At 37.8% G+C, this 16,677-nt stretch overlaps 2 protein-coding genes across 3 annotated transcripts in view; both read left to right on the top strand.

Annotated features, from left to right (window-relative positions):
• Positions 1-7,776, top strand: part of LOC127804823 (uncharacterized) — a 29,918-nt gene extending 22,142 nt beyond the window's left edge. For both annotated transcript variants that reach the window (XM_052341856.1, XM_052341865.1), the window contains exons 14-15: positions 7,122-7,157; positions 7,344-7,776. In XM_052341856.1, the coding sequence (XP_052197816.1) occupies positions 7,122-7,157; positions 7,344-7,439 (132 nt within the window). In that variant the 3' untranslated portion in view covers positions 7,440-7,776. The remainder of the gene's footprint in view (positions 1-7,121; positions 7,158-7,343) is intronic.
• A 1,845-nt stretch (positions 7,777-9,621) lies between these two features.
• Positions 9,622-11,985, top strand: LOC127797074 (UDP-xylose transporter 1). Its single transcript, XM_052329583.1, has 8 exons — positions 9,622-9,871; positions 10,170-10,296; positions 10,486-10,670; positions 10,754-10,821; positions 10,914-11,046; positions 11,180-11,341; positions 11,460-11,732; positions 11,824-11,985. Exons 2-8 carry the CDS (start codon positions 10,170-10,172, stop codon positions 11,917-11,919), a joined length of 1,044 nt encoding a protein of 347 aa, XP_052185543.1. The 5' UTR covers positions 9,622-9,871; the 3' UTR covers positions 11,920-11,985.
• The last annotated feature ends 4,692 nt before the right edge of the window (positions 11,986-16,677 follow it).

Below are 16,677 nucleotides of genomic sequence, written 5' to 3'. Positions count from 1 at the left end.
AGTGCAATCGAGGATCAAGAAGCAATGGCTGAAGGGACACGCCTGAGGCAACTGGAGGTGAGGTTGGAAACCATGGAATTCAGCATGAATAACACCCAAGAGGCTCTATGCCAAACGAGGGAAGAATTGACTGAGTGGAAGGAGCTCATGCAAGCGGCCTCAAAAAAGCAACAAGAAACAGTTGAAAGATGCCAAGAATCGGTCCAAAGGTGTCAAGAAATTGTTGAACAACAAGGGCAGAGGATCAACAATATGTTAAATATGTTAGCCTCTCTGCCCCAATTCCAGCTATCACCGAAATTTCCTCCAAGACAGGCATCAATATCGATCTTGCCGCACCACGGTGATCGATGGAGGAGGTGGAGCAGCAGTTAGTTCAAGAAAACCTGGGAAGAACTGTGCAACCGATGGTGCACGACCATGCACCCATGTCGAAGTTGGAAATACTATTGTTTGAGGGAAAGAGCCCAAGTTGGTGGCTAAGGCAATGCAAACAATTCTTCCAGCTCTATCAGACGACTGAGGATCAAAAAGTGACTCTAGCGGCAGCCTATTTGAACGAAGTAACAGATTCTTGGTACTAGGGGTGGGTCTAGGATGGAGGGTTGCAAGGGGGGTGGAGAGCTTTCGCGGATGGCCTTTTGCGAACGCTTTGGAGAGAAGAAAATGACGGATGTGATTGAAGAATTTAGTAAACTAAAGCAAAAAGGTACTATAATGGAGTACCTTGTCCGTTTTGAAGAATTGAGATCATTGGTATTTACCATTCAACCCGGACTTACCGAACAGTATGTGGTATCAATTTTTATGAGTGGGTTGAAGGAGGAACTATAGCCCATGGTAAATATGATGACTCCGACAACAATGGGTCAGGCGGCAGAAAAGGCGAGGCTTCAAGAAATGACCTTGGAGGCCATTTTCAAGAAACACAAGATCCCTTATAAGCCAAGTATCTTGGCTAGACAGTATGGGGGAGGGAGCTCTAGACCCTTGATAACATGGCCAAACCAATCAGCGACCAAGCCAGTAGTAAACAACAATGGAGGGAAGGGAAGTCTAATGGAACAAAGGAGGCAATTGGGGTTGTGCTTCAAGTGTGGCAACAAATACGGGCCTGGTCATCAGTGTAAAAGACAACTGATGAAGCTAGAGGGAATGGATGAAGAGGAAGAAGTGGCAGAAGGAAAAGGATTGCTAGAAGATGAAGAAAATGTGCAAAGGGAGGAAGGAGGGGAGATCTCATTTCATGCGTTAAAAGGCAGTCCAATGGGACAGATAATCAAAGTAAAGGGCCAGATGGGAAAAAGGAAGTAAATGGTGTTGATTGACAGTAGAAGCACCCATAGCTTCCTTAGCGAAGCAACAGCTACAGACCTAAAGTGCCCTTTGATAGCCACGACTCCCTTGTCTGTCACTGTAACTAATGGCAGTTGAATGTTCAGTCACTACAAATGCTTGGGATTCACATGGATTATGCAAGGGCAGGAATTTGTGGCAGATTTAAGAACTATGGAATTAGGAGGGTGTGACATCGTTCTTGGTGTGGATTGGATGAGGACAGTGAGTCCCCTCACTTTTTACTCCAATAAATTAGAAGTGACGGTGGTAATTGTAGGTAAGAAATTGACCTTACTGGGCATGGGCAGCCTAGAATAGGGAGAATTCAAGCTCATTAAAAGGAAAAGGCTGTAGAAGATGATGGGGAAGAAATGAGGGAAGATAGCACAACTCTATTCCATAAGAGCTGTAGAATTGGAAGATGACAGCCAGCCCAAAGAGGGGACCCCACCTATAGACTCTCTAGAGGCACATATCGCAAAGAAGGTACAATTTTTGGATAGCTTACATTCAATTTTGGTTGAGTTTAAGGATTTATTTGCGGAACCAAATTCCTTGCCTCCCCAAAGACCCTTGAACCATGCAATTCATCTCAAACCTAACTTAGCTCCTGTTAACATTCGAGCATATAGGTACCCCCCTATTCAAAAAACAGAAATTGAGAAATAAGTGAAAATCATGTTAGACTCAACTATCATTCAGCTAAGTCAAAGCCCCTATGCTTCTCCAGTTCTCCTTGTCAAAAAGAAGGATGGAACTTAGAGGGTTTGCATAGATTATAGGCAACTCAATTCTAATACAATAAAGAACAAGTTCCCCATACCTTTGATTGATGACCTATTGGATGAGTTGTTTAGTGCAAAAATATTCTCCAAGCTGGATTTTAGGTCTGGTTACCACCAAATTCGAATGGCACCATCTGACATACCTAAAACAGCTTTTAGAACTCATCAAGGCCTATACGAATTCATTGTTATGCCATTTGGCTCAACCAACGCCCCTGCAACTTTTCAAGCCTTGATGAACCAGATTTTCTTACCCCATTTGAGGAAGTTCATCCTAGTTTTTTTTTATGACGTCCTCGTTTGTAGTTCCACTTTTGACCAGCACTTATCACACCTTCGCACCACATTTGAGATCCTTAAGTCTCACTAATTGTTTGTTAAGCTCTCCAAATGTACTTTTGCTGCCAAGGAAGTTGAGTATTTGGGCCATATCATTTGTGATGATGGAGTGAGAACGGATCCTAAGAAAGTAGAAGCTATGAGAGAGTGGCCTAGGCAACAGTAAAGGAGTTGAAAGGATTTTTGGGCCTAACCAGTTATTATTGGAAATTTGTTCAGCACTACGGTATGATCAGCAAGTCACTTACTGAGCTACTCAAGAATGAGGGTTTTCAGTGGAATCCAAGTGCAAAAGCAACTTTCATTGCCCTCAAGAAATCCATGTCTATGGCCCTGGTCCTTGCTTTACCAAATTTCTCCAAGTCTTTTATAGTGGAGACGGATGCGTGTGAATCGGGGATTGGGGTTGTTTTGGTACAACAAGGGCGACCCTTGGCCTTTATAAGCCGAGCCCTTTCCCAAAAACACTTGGGCTTAAGTGTTTATGACAAAGAACTATTAGTGGTGCTAAGAGTTGTCGATAAGTGGTGTCATGACCTAGAAGGGAGTCCATTTGTGATCAAAGCAGACCACGAGAGCTTGCAATTTTTAGTTCAACAGAAGCTGCACAAGCATCTCTAGCGAAAGGGAGTTTCGAAACTTATGGGTGTGGATTTTACTATTCAGTACAGAAGGGGTAAAGAGAATGTAGTGGTCGATGCCCTTTCGAGATGATATGAGAATGTAGCTTGTCAGTCTATTACAGTTGTAGTGCTGGAGTGGATGAAGGAGTTGAAAGAAAGCTATGAGAAAACTGAGTGGCTCAAAGAGATTTTGGCGCAACTGGTAGTTAATCCTACTGCAGTCTGTGATTATACCTTGGCTAATGGGTTGGTGAGATACAAAGGACGATTGGTGGTGGGAGATGACACTACCCTAAAAGAGAAGATTCTTAAAGCTCTGCATTGTTCTCCCATAAGTGGTCATTCAGGAATTCATGCCACTTATCAAAAGGTAAAGCAACTGTTCTTTTGGCCAAGACAGAAAACTTAAGTATTGAAGTTTGTAATGGCATGTGCAGTATGCCAGCAATGTAAACACGAGTAGGTCCCATATCCTGAGTTACTACAACCTCTGGAAATATCAATGTTATTAAAGGCGCGCAAGCTTAGTGCCTAGAAACAAACTAGGCGGCCGAGATTTGCCCAGGCGTGCCTGGGCGCACCCAGGCCCTCAGGCGCAGCCTTGCGCTCATAGATGTTAAAGGCACCTAGGCGCACGTCATGAAATTAGCTGTCAAGCAACCCACCGCCCACCGAAACCAGTTGCCATTCTTGGTTCCAGCCTCCCCTCTTCTCAGTTCCAGCATGTATACATTATAACATATTTACATTTCTTTAATTTATGTATTTACTTTAATACAAAAATGTAAATAAGAAAGTACCTCCCATTTGGATTCAATAAAAATATCTAAAAAATCAAAATCCATAATAATAAGAAAATAAAATTTTGGTTTTAGTACAAACTTGGGATTTAGCGATTTTACCCTCCCCCCTCCCCCCCCCAAAAAAAAAAAATACATACTTACTATTTCTTGAAAAATTCATTAAAAATCATTTTAACAACAATGAATATTAGCTATCAAAATACCGAGAGATAGTTTTTCAAAATGAAAATATTTTCTTATATGTTTCCTTATAATGTGGTAATCTTCCAGACTTAGAAAAATAGCATTTTTCAAAATGAAAATATTTTCTTGATTGTGGATTTGTAGTGTTTATTGATTGTGGACTTAGTGTTTATGTGTTTGTTTAGAACTTTGCATGATGATTGGTACCTGTTTGAGTTTGAGTATTATCTCTTTGTTTTTCTGATGGTCTTTAGAGTGGTATTGTTGTTGACATGTTGTGAATCTTGCAAGAATAAAAAATTTAAAATGTCATCCAACACTATTGATCCTAATCCTGATAGTAGCTTTGCTGATAGAAGAAAATATCTAGCATGGAAATATCATAGTTAACATATGTTGAATTTTATATTTTTTTTATAACATGTCTGTTAAAATATTATTAGAAGTTAGGACCTATTTTATACATTTTTCTTCAACTAGGATATATATTTTTATTTATTTATTTTTTATTAACTTGCGCTTAGTTCCACCAGGCTCGTGTCTCGCCTTGTGCCTCAGGCTCTAAGACCCTTGTGCGCCTTGGGCCTTTAATAACACTTGGAAATACCACAGCAAACATGGGAAAGCATTTCTATGGACTTTGTAGAAGGCCTTCCTAAATCAGAAGGTAAGGATGTGATTATGGTGATAGTCGATCGACTGACTAAGTTTGGGCATTTCCTTAGCTTATCTCATCCATTTACGGCCCGAGAAGTGGCCAGGACATTTTTGGACAGAGTGGCCAGCTTCCATGGTATCCCTAAACCATTGTTTTGGATAGAGATAAGGTTTTCACAAGTTCATTTTGGTAGGAGTTATTCAAGAAGTTAGGAGTGGAATTATGTATGTCAACAGCCTACCACCCTCAAACGAATGACCAAACAGAACAAGTGAACTAGTGTTTGGAGGCGTATTTGAGGTGTATGCGCTTCAACCACCCCAAGAGTTGGAATAAGTGACTATCGTTAGCACAATGGTGGTATAATTCCACTTATCAGAGTGCCATCAAAAGAAGTCCTTTCGAAGCTATGTTTGGATACAAACCTACTTTACTACCTGCACTATCAAGGTTTCAACCTACTATGGCTAATGTGGAGCATTACTTCCAACAGCTACTAAAGGTCCTAAAAAGAGAATTAGCTACTGCCCGTAACAGGATGAAACAAGCAGCAGACAGAAAACGCAGTGAGAGGACTTTTGAGGTAGGAGATATGGTCTACCTCAAGGTATGATAGTTCTTACAGTAGCCCTACACTTCTATACCAATTTCTAAACTAAGTCCAAAGTATTTTGGACCTTATCAGATTGTAGCCAGGGTAGGTCCAGTGGCATACAGGTTGTTGCTACCTGAAGGGGTGAATCAACATCCTATATTCCATGCATCTTTGCTCAAAATGGCAAAGGGAGTGGTTGTTTTTGCTAGACAGGACTTACCCTCTAGTGCATAAGAGGAGATAATTGAACCTCGCGGGGTGTTGGAGAAACGGGTACAATACCAAGGGCAACTACCTCTAGTTCAAGTGAGGGTGCAGTGGTCTTATTTACCACCAGACAACACTACATGGGAGTATCTCTCAGATCTCATGAAGAAGTTTCCCCGAGTTATAGGCCTTCTTTGAATTCTTGGGGATAAGAATGATTTGAAGGGGTGGGGATTTGTCACTGCCTGTCGTTGTGGGCACCGGGCTGCAGAGCGTGGTGGTATGTTACGGTCCACTGCAAGGTATGAGGATTGTCCCATGTTGGAAATTCAGACTTCTAGTGTGGGGTTTATAACTTCTTGGGCACCCTCCCCTTAATAGCTAGCTTTTTAAGGGTGAATTCTACCTGAGAGTTGTAACACACATCTCCAACTGCTTCATGCGTGTGCCTTCTGCCATTGATCTTGCTCGAGTTGATGCCACCTTCAATCTCCGAGGACAATCGGCTCTAATACCAAAGTGTTAAAGTCTCATATCTGAGACTTGAGCAATTCGATAAATATAATAGCCATAGGAATTTGAATTGAGAGAGGGAGAGAGAACTAGAAATGGGAGGGAGAATTAAGAGAGAGAATAGGAGGGAAAAGAGTTTGAGAGTGAAAAAGTTATGTTCAATTCATTCATAATCCCCATCCTCAGGCCTGATTTCTTTTATAGGCTGCCTTTGGCTGTAACCAACAATGTACAAGTGGCCCACAGCTATAACCTCTAAGTACAACAGTAGCTTATTACATGTATTCAGCTAATTACAGCCTTACCACCAGCTCTACTTATTACAATTATACCCGTCCCCCCTTAGGGTTGTGACACATATCAAATTCACATTGGACAGACATATTCATTGGATATGTCAAACTACATGTTGCATGGCTTATCCACTTGCGGCAATTTCTTGGACACATGAACACACAGCATACACCGTCTCATGTATTGAGTGACAATGACTTTGTTAAAATTTGGTCTACTTGAAAGTTAGAATGCTATTATGGGTGTGATTTTGGACACTTGTGTTGGTACCTTTCAAATTTTGACTGTCTGATTTTGATGGATAAATGATTGACTACTTAAATCTTAATTTGTCTGTATTTATGGTACAATCGTATATGATTAATGAAACTGCTACTTTTAGATTTTGAATTGAATTATTGTTCTATTTTCAATATTTTTTGGTGATTAATGCATATTATTTTTGTAGATGCAAATAAGAAATACATAATTGTATATTTTTTATCACACCTGCTCTTTATGTATCCCTATTTTCTCAAATTATCATATCTCGTATTTGTATTCTTGTCTGTTTCGGTGTCTCCTTGTGTGTCCTAGACTTATTTTTTTATCTTTCATCTTGTTTTTTCTTTTCTTTTTTTCCCTGCCCAAAGTATAGTGCTTTTTCAGTTAGACTTGTTACTATCTATCTATAAGGCCGTATTGATATTTAAATGTTGTTAGCATTTTTATCTTATTATAAACTGGGGAACCTACTTTTAAGTTATCATTGTCGTTAATCTGAAACTTTTCCGTGAAATTCAGGGAAACAGCGAGAATGGGAAAGCTCCATGGCAAGGGGTATGTTGTAATGTACATTTTAGAGAGCTGTGTCCTGCTTTATTTTTTTCTTGCAAATTAGTCGGCAGAAGATTTGCCTTTATTTTTTATCTCCTGTCGGTGTTGCTAGAGTTTGAACTTGCTGATGCATATCTTTATGCATTTTAACAGCAAGATCATCACAACCATGTTTAATCTTAATGTCAGGTGAGAGAAAGGTGCAGAAGCGAGTGGGCTATGTTCCAGGACCGGCTTGCTGACGCAGACAAGGCATACCTTGCGCAGTTGGGAAGGAGGGGTTAACCTTCACAGGTTCCCTCCGGGATGTGAAGTGTGTCCTGTACATTGCTTTTGTTTTTCTCTCCACTGCTATCGTCTTCTTCAGAGGAGGGGTTTTTCGAAGCCCAATTCTTTTACGTTATGCGCTGTATTTTTGGTAGGAGATGCAGTAGCCATATTTGCGGGTAGCCGTAGAAATACTCACAATCAGACGTGACAAAAGTTTTCACATTTTGTGCAGATAAGCTTAGATTTAGTTGTAATAGTTTTGTGTATTCTATGGTGGTTTCTTGTGTGCTTGATCCCTGTACCTGTACTGTCACGTCCTTAACTGCTATTCAATGATTTTCTACTTTTATTATTCTTTTAGGCAAATGTGAGGTTCTTGTTCCAGCCCCATGTCTAAAAGAAGAGGGTATGCCAAAGACTCTCTTGGGCCATGCTTGCAACAAGGATGGATGGATTGTTCATCAAAATGGAAATTTAAATTTTCGTGTGTATAATGAATTTTTTCTCTTTTCCTTTTCATGCATCATAGTTCCCCTAACAAGATGGTGCGTTTGAAGCCAAATGGCCTGAGCAATCACCCACGCTATGTGAAGTGTTGTACAAGTAGTCAAACAGCCAAGTAAGGGTGTTCGAACTGGCTGAGAGGTTTTCAATTTGAGTTCTTGTAAGTTATTTCACCTGTCTCAAGTACCCAGTGTGGATGGCTTACTGCAAACAAACTTATAAGGAATTATTAGATGGTTGAAGTCCCTTTGGCGGCCTGTTGGTTTTTCTTGTGTATCGAATTTTTCCTTTCCTTTTGGAGGAAAAAAAAAAAAGGGATCTACAAGTGGCTTTGCCCTGCAGCTCATGAGCCGCCCTCCCGCCTAGGCATGGTCCCAATTTGGGCCTCTTATTTGGGTTCCCTTTCCGCCAATTCTGGGGGGGCATGTGTGAACCCAGGGGCCATTGACAAATATATTTCCATAAATATCCACAAAATGTCAATCAACAGTTGGAATGTCACTGGAAGGCGAGTGAGATCAAAATGATTAATTATAAGACAAAGAGGGAGTCAAACAATCGTCTTATTCACTAATAATTATCACAATTATTAACTTAAAAACATATTGAGCATTCAGGCCAGTGGTGAAGTTGACCTCATGGTGTTGACAGACGACAATAATAAGGCGTTGATCGCCTGAGCTTTCATAGCCAACAACTCTAATCATCCATCCCCTTCCCTCCCAAGGAAAGTTCCGGCCGCCCAACCCAGCGGCCAAGTGAACGTCGCCAATGTTTCCTTAATCATCATCGTCATGGCATAAAAAAATGCCCAGCAGCTTGAGCCTCCTGGTCAGGCCATGTGGCAAATTCTTCTTTTCAATATATCCAAAAAAAAAATGTAACTAATAATCAAAAATTCCCTTTTCCTTTGGACCACCCGTGAACTGAACCACCCAACTGCTTCGTGATGCTTGGCTCGTGATGTTGACAGCAAAACAGCAAATCCAACCAAGGGTTCTGATCAATCCAATCCATGCGTCTCAGAGAGTGAGATTGAAGTTTGTTATAATTTTCTCACTCACCGAACACCCGAGAGAGTTTGTGGGTCTCTTTCGCTTCAATTGCCAGCCAATTCCCCCATATCACATAAATTAAACGTTTATTTCTCACCTTCCTGCCTTCTGTCCCAAGCTTTGACAATTAATTAATTTTTATTATCATCCCCGTCAAACTCTCTACCACGCAAGTAAACTAGTTTAAACTAAGTACTACAGTGAGAATTCAGATGAACTTTTGGACCAAAACGCCCTTTGCTAGACACCCTTAATATTCAGTATTAATACAGGAAACACCGAACGCACTTGTCAAAAATTACACTGAACACATTTATGGTTTAAAAAAGTTATATCAGATTATTATACTTGCATTACCCAGAACACCCTTAAAGTTTTATAAAAAAATTAAAAAAAAAATAGTACTATTTACTGTAATTTTCAGGATGTCAAGGGTACAGTTAAAATTTAATAAAAACTTCAGGGGTGTCGGACGAAATTTATCCTTGAAACTATGACCGTTCTTAAGGAGGAGGATTAAATAAAATAAATTGACGGCCATGTGAACCTCCCCTTTGCTTCTGCAGGCCGTCAACTTCCCCCTCCCTCCTGGCAGTACCAATAAAACCAACGACCGCGGGAACCGACGACAGCTTGAACTAACGCCGTTATTGACCAACAACCCCTCAGAATTTAAAAGAGACCCTGATGATCAACATTCTCACACAAGCCGCTGTTCTCTCTTCCCCTCTCTTTCTCTCTCTCTGAGAGTAGCTTCATCGCCGGCCGGCGATACCTCACCATTTCTTTGATTTTGGTAGATTGAAGATAGTTTTGGGTTTCTTTTCGGACTTTCTCAGGCTCCCACGTCGCAGCAACACTCCTGCGGTGTCGCCAAATTCTTTCAAGGTACCTACCAGTATTCATTTATATTGTATTTTTCATTCTGTAAACGAAGCGGATAAGCGTGTGCGATGTCCTCCTTTATCTAATTTTTATATAAAAAAATGATTTTTAAATTATATAGACGTGATATCAGCATGTTCTCTTTTCAAATTAATTAATTGTTAATTTAATTAGCTCCATTGTTCAATGCTGGCTGCTGAATGATTTCACAATTAGTCATGGCTACGTATTATCTAATAATAATCATGGGTTAATTTGGTTTCTTCATCCTTTGGGTTTGGGTTTCATTCGTGGACTTTAGATGGGAGAAATGGCATCGGGAGGCTTCCAGTTGGGTGTTATCGGCGCCCTATTTCTTTCGGTCGCATCATCCGTTTCCATTGTCATCTGCAACAAAGCCTTGATGAGCAATCTGGGCTTCCCATTTGGTAACTTAAAACTTTTTTTTTTTTCTCTTTTTTAAGGTTTTTGTCGATGCGTGTTCATGATCGTCGTCTTATCAACTTTTCTAATTTGTAATTTCAATTGTTTAAGAGCAGTGAAAGAGTAACTCAAACTTCAACTCCAAATCTAATGATCGCTTAATTAATCAATTAATTTGTTTTTTGGGCACACAGCTACCACACTGACTAGTTGGCATCTAATGGTAACATATTGCACTCTGCATGTGGCGCATCGCCTCAACTTTTTCGAGAACAAGCCGATCGATCTCAAGACTGTCATTCTCTTCGGCATTCTTAATGGTGTTTCCATAGGCTTCCTCAACTTAAGCCTCGGATTTAACTCCATTGGCTTCTACCAGGTCCACTAATTAATTAATTACATGTTTACCCAGTTCATTAATTGGCAAAATATTTCATCCTGGTTTGTTAATCAATTTTGCAGATGACCAAACTTGCAATCATACCCTTCACTGTACTGCTGGAAACCATTTTCTTGAAAAAGCAATTCAGGTTCATTAACTACTTTGAGAAACCTTTTATTAATAATTACTAGTATTTTCAGCTGAAATTGATTACCGAGAGTGGTTAATTAATTAATGCAGCCAAAATATTAAATTCTCTCTCTTACTCTTACTTGTCGGAGTTGGCATCGCTTCTGTGACTGATCTTCAACTCAATTTTGTGGGCACAATCCTTTCTCTTCTAGCCATAGTCACAACCTGTGTTGGCCAAATTGTATCCTTTTTCTATAATTATTGTCTCCTTCCATTATTACTTTTCTTGTTAATTATTTGTCCTTAAAATTCATTACAACTAGTGGCTCATCATCAATTTTAGTCTTTGCTTAATCCCTAATTAATATATTTAGCTGACAAACACAATACAAAAGAGGCTGAATGTGTCTTCCACCCAGTTGCTGTATCAGTCTGCGCCATTTCAAGCTGCCATTCTCTTTGTCTCCGGCCCCTTGGTGGACAAGTGCCTCACCAAGCAAAATGTCTTTGCATACAGATACTCTACTATTGTGTTGGTACGTTTTCTTATCTTTTTTTAACTTTTTGTTGATGACAACCCACAAACAATCATTACCCATATTTTGTCCTTGTGAATTGAGTACCTACGGTGAATGATTTACTTATATAATGCAGGGATTCATCATCCTGTCATGCTTGATAGCAGTATCAGTGAATTTCAGCACATTTCTGGTGATTGGGAAGACATCACCAGTGACATATCAAGTGTTGGGCCATCTAAAGACATGCCTTGTGCTTGCATTCGGGTATACATTGTTGCATGACCCATTCACATACAGAAACATCATTGGCATACTGGTGGCCATCCTTGGAATGCTCGTCTACTCTTATTTTTGCACCCAAGAGAACAAAAAGAAGCAACTAGGGGACCTCTCTGCTGCCTCTCAGGTACCCCACCCTCAAAATTAAGGGCTAAGGGTTTAAAATGTGAAAGTAATGTCCTTGTGAATTTATGATGGTTTTGAGTTGGATTTTTCAGGTTAAGGAGAAGGAGGCGGCGGCACTTTTGGTGGGGCAAGAGAAAGATGGGCATCATCATGAGGTGAAGAAATCAGCCAAAGACTCCCTCGTTTAATTTGATGTGTAAATCAATCAGTCTGAATTTTTTGAAATAAAAATTAAGCAATTATTTCTTGATTCAGTTGGCACTACTCTCCCATATACACACATGCTGCTACGCTATGTACTCCAATTTGTTAGCCAATGGGGCAGACAACACTTATACTTCTCACATTTTCATATCATAATGCAGTTGAAGAACTGACTTCATTTAATATACCACACAATCTTCGGTACAGTACAGACCAAGCAATCCAACTCTTGATTCTGTGGGCTGGGGTTTGGCCTACTCCCTTGGGGGTTGGCTGTGGCACAGCCTGGTCCCAACTACAATGAGATTAGTTGTTAGAGCCAATATTAATAGAGAAAACACAGTATTTCTCAATCCTTACAGGAATTCCATAAAATATAAGATAATAAAATACAGAAAAAAGATTAGCATGGAATATCAAATAAAAATCCTTTTATATATATTAAAAATAAGTGTTTTCAAATAAATATTATTTATACCAAGTTATAATTAAGGTAGAGTGATTACATATAAAATTGCTAGTCATAACATAACATATAGTTAACCAACCAATATCATCTTAATTTAGTAACACTCCAAAACTTTTTATAATGCCTAAAGAAGGAAAAGAAATCTCCATTCTTTCTAATACTATAATAGAACAAATATAATAAAATTATTTGGTAATTTAAGCTGCTTTTCATCTTACATTATTATTTATAATAATCAATTTAAATTACCCTATTACTCTTTAACATACTAATGCTGATAAACAATAGCAAATCTCATGAAGTTTCTACAGTCTGAAAGTAACTATTTATTTCAAGAATTATCAATGATTTGGGAGGACTTCTTGTTTGATCATTTTTGAAATGTGATTTATTTATATGTGTTTAGTATTTAGTATTAATCGATTATATATAATATGTATATTGCTTAATAGATACGAAATTATATATTTTAAACAGACCATTTTTAATATCTTGGTCATCGAATGGTGGAACCCACGAAATACAAAAGACTGTGGGATGATGGGGCGTTGGGCCGCACCCTTGGTGAAATTGGTGGCAGGGCATCGCCGAATTAAATGCTTAAACAGACGAAAGATGTAATCTCCTACACCAAGATCAAGATGCGTGTGGAGAGTTTGTTTGGATGGTGGGAAAATTACAAATTATGCGATGTCATCGGGGGAAAGAGCAAGTGGACCCACCATTGAAAGAAATATGAGTTAGCTCTGCTCTGCTAATCTAAATGACCGCCTCCAACCAGGGATGGAATCAGAATTTTAATTCAGTGATATAAAAAATAATAATAATAAAATAAAATTATAATGATAATAGTAAAATAAAAAAAATTATAATTATTTCTTATAACTTTTCATATTATAAATTATAATTATTTAAGAAAATTATCTTGATTATTTGAATTTTTAAATTCATTATGGGTGAAAGGTTAGTTATTGTCCTAGAAGAAGCCGAACACAATCAATTGATACATTCAGACGAATTCGATAATCATACAATATTTATTCTAATTGCTTGATGAAAACTGTCTTAATATTTTGCTCTTGATTCATTAAAGTTTCACAGTTGTTTCGAGCTTAACTGTGTGCACTATCAGCATCTCCAATATGAACTTAAAATCTATCTTCTTCTTTTTTTTTTAATTATTAAATCATTCTTTCACAAAAGAATCACAATTTCCTTGTTCTTCATTATTTGTTTTAAAAAGATAACGATATAAGCAAAATACGACATATTTCCTTATACTATATTCCAACCAATCACCAAATTCATTAAACCAAGTTATAATGAATCGTCTTGATTTTGAGACTGATACAAACCTCTTTGCAAGTAGGCTCTTCTAATTTGGTCTTGAAAATTAATATTGTAATTCTTAGCTTGGGATCCATAGAAAATTGTGCAACATCAATTTACTTAATTCTTGCTTTGTTAATTTGTTCATTTTCTTCAATATAAATTTCCTCCATACTTGTTTTCTTTGCTTCATAATTTTCTTCAATACTTAGTTTTATTTGCATCATCATTGTAAAAAAATAAAATTATGAGCAAATTATAAAAAATGTTGTGATGGTTACTACTGGACCATTATATACTTACTTTCTTCCATACTTACTTTTTTTTATTTCTAATAGTAAAATATAATATAATATTTTTATGTCTAATAATAAATCATTGTAAAAAATAAATTTTTTAAAAAAAAATCTAGCTAAGTGGGGGCAGTTGCCCCTACTGGGCCTCACGTGGCTCCGCCCCTACCTCCAACAAAGATTCATATTAGATTTTATGTGTTGTATTGTTTTAGTTAGTGGTTAGATATTAGAGTTTGTTGTTGTTAGTGTTGCAGTTTGTTAGTGGCATTTTTGTAAATTATACTTATAGTTTTGGTTTACTATTTAAGTTGAGATCTATATTGAATAAAGGGATTGATGAGGCATTTGCATTTTTGTCTTACAATATGGTATCAGAGCGCTCTCAAAAGTCCTAAGGTTTCAATCTTCGACATCGTGCCCTAGGTTTCCTTTTGTCTAATTCGTTTGATAACTTTCATTGATTTTGACGTCGTCTCTTTCTTTTTTGGTGATTGGTACGAATCTTCTTTGTTCGGAGATCGATTATCGTCTCTGGCGTTCTTCTCTGTTTTGAGTAATTTTATTTCTTTATCTCCAATAGGTTTTCAATGACTTGCTCGAATCGTGTTTACCTTCTTTCTTTATAACCGATTGTTCGTCGTTTATTTTGTTCAATGGCGACTGTAAATCCAAATCTGTCGTCTGCGTAGATGAACAATTCTGCCATCGACGACGGATTGAATCCTTACTTCTTGCATCATTCCAGTAGTCTTGGTCTTCTACTGGTATCTCAGCCATTGACATGGGACTATTATGTCTCATGGAGTCGATCAATGACAATAGCCTTGTCCGTGAAAAACAAGTTGGGTTCATAGATAGTTCGATACAACGTCCAACAAGTGATCAATTTATTCTTAATGCTTGGATTAGGAATAACAATATCGTTATTTCATGGATTCTTAACTCTGTTTCCAAGGAAATTTTGACAAGTATCGTATATTTTGAATCAACTCAAGATATATGGATTGATCTCAATGAGTGGTACCAACAAAGCAATGGACTTAATATTTTTCAGTTGAAGCGAGATCTAATGAATCTTACTCAAGGTTCTTTATCTGTAAATGTATACTTTTCCAAACTTAAAATTGTTTGGGATGAACTCGAGAATATTAGGCATGCTTGTAGTTGTAGCAATTGTTCTTGTGGTGGTATTAAGGCTTTGGTAGAACACCACCAAATGGAGTATGTCATGTCTTTTCTAATGGGGTTGAAAGAGTCATTTGCTCAAGTAAGAGGTTAGTTACTGCTAATGGATCATCTTCCTCCTATTAACAAGGTAGTTACTTTAATTTCTCAAGAAGAAAATCAAAGGAATGTTGTGCTTAATGCTAGTAATCATGTGTTTTTCACTATTAAACATGATGTGCATAAGGCTAGTCAAAATAGGTTTCAGAAGAATAAACCTATATGTACACATTGTGGTTTTTATGGCCATACTATTGAAAAATGCTACAAGTTACATGGTTATCCTCCCAAGTATAAGGTCAAACAAAGGAATCCTAACAATAGTATTCCTAATCACCTAAACTGTAATCAACTAAGCTCAAATATTATGAGTCAAGTTTCAGAGAGCCATCATACTCTTTCTAGCAATCAAGGAATGGGGGATTTTATGCATTCCTTGAGTCCTACACGGTACCAATAGCTGTTGAGTATACATCTTGATGTAATGAAGATCAAGACAAAACCTTATGCTCATTAAGATTAAGCATCAGGTATATGTTTCTATGTTTTGGACATGTCAATTTTTAATCAACCTAGGTACTGGATAATAGACTCAAGGGCCACGAGTCATGTGTGTTTTGATAAAACCTTCTCTCATCAATTAAGGTCAGTTGGGGATGTTTTTGTTACCTTATCATATCAATCTCAGGTGTATGTGCCTTGTGTAAAGATTGTGATACTTAATCCATTTTTGGTGCTGGAAAATGTTTTATATGTGCTTGGTTTCAAATTTAACTTGCTTCTATGAGTGCACTAGTAGGAAAGAATTATGTAAGCCTTTGTTTTTCTCCTTATTCATGTGATATTCAGGTTACCCATCTTTCAAAGATGATTGGCAGAGGTAGGCTTCATGAAGGCCTATATGTGATTGATGTTGAATCTTTGGTTTGTAATTCAAAATCTATTGCTATTGTTGCATATGTTGTAAGTAAACAAACTTGGCACAATAGATTTGGCCATATTTCTTTTCAAAAATTGGATTGAGATATAAAGATGATAGAGATATTCCTTGTACTGTATGTGCTTTAGCTAAACAAATGAGGTTATCTTTTGTCTCTAATAATCATCTTTTTGAGCATGCATTTGATTTAATTCATTGTGATACTTGGGGCCCTTATCATGTTCATACTCATGCTGGTTACAAGTATTTTCTTATTCTGGTTGATGATTGCACACATTTTACTTGGATATTCTTAATGAGACAAAAATCAGAGGCTAGAGATATAATTCACAAGTTCTTTTCTATGGTTGAGACACAGTTTAACATACAGGTGAAGAAGTTTAGGTCAGATAATGCACCTGAACTAAGGTTTTATGATTTCTTTGGTTTTAAAGGGGTGGTCCATCAGTTTTCTTGTGTGGAAATAGCTGAACAAAATTCTGTG

Source organism: Diospyros lotus, chromosome 1 (genome assembly GCF_014633365.1).
Source record: "Diospyros lotus cultivar Yz01 chromosome 1, ASM1463336v1, whole genome shotgun sequence".
Lineage (NCBI taxonomy): Eukaryota > Viridiplantae > Streptophyta > Magnoliopsida > Ericales > Ebenaceae > Diospyros > Diospyros lotus.
This window is presented reverse-complemented; position numbering and strand designations above follow the sequence as displayed.

What these genes read in the sequence shown, in the direction of transcription:
- LOC127797074 (XM_052329583.1), top strand. Translation starts at nt 10,170, where the DNA reads ATGGGAGAAATGGCATCGGGAGGCTTCCAGTTGGGTGTTATCGGCGCC. An exon ending in ACTCCATTGGCTTCTACCAG is followed by an intron (nt 10,671 to 10,753) that starts GTCCACTAATTA and finishes TCAATTTTGCAG; the next exon opens with ATGACCAAACTTGCAATCAT. An exon ending in ACCTCTCTGCTGCCTCTCAG is followed by an intron (nt 11,733 to 11,823) that starts GTACCCCACCCT and finishes TGGATTTTTCAG; the next exon opens with GTTAAGGAGAAGGAGGCGGC.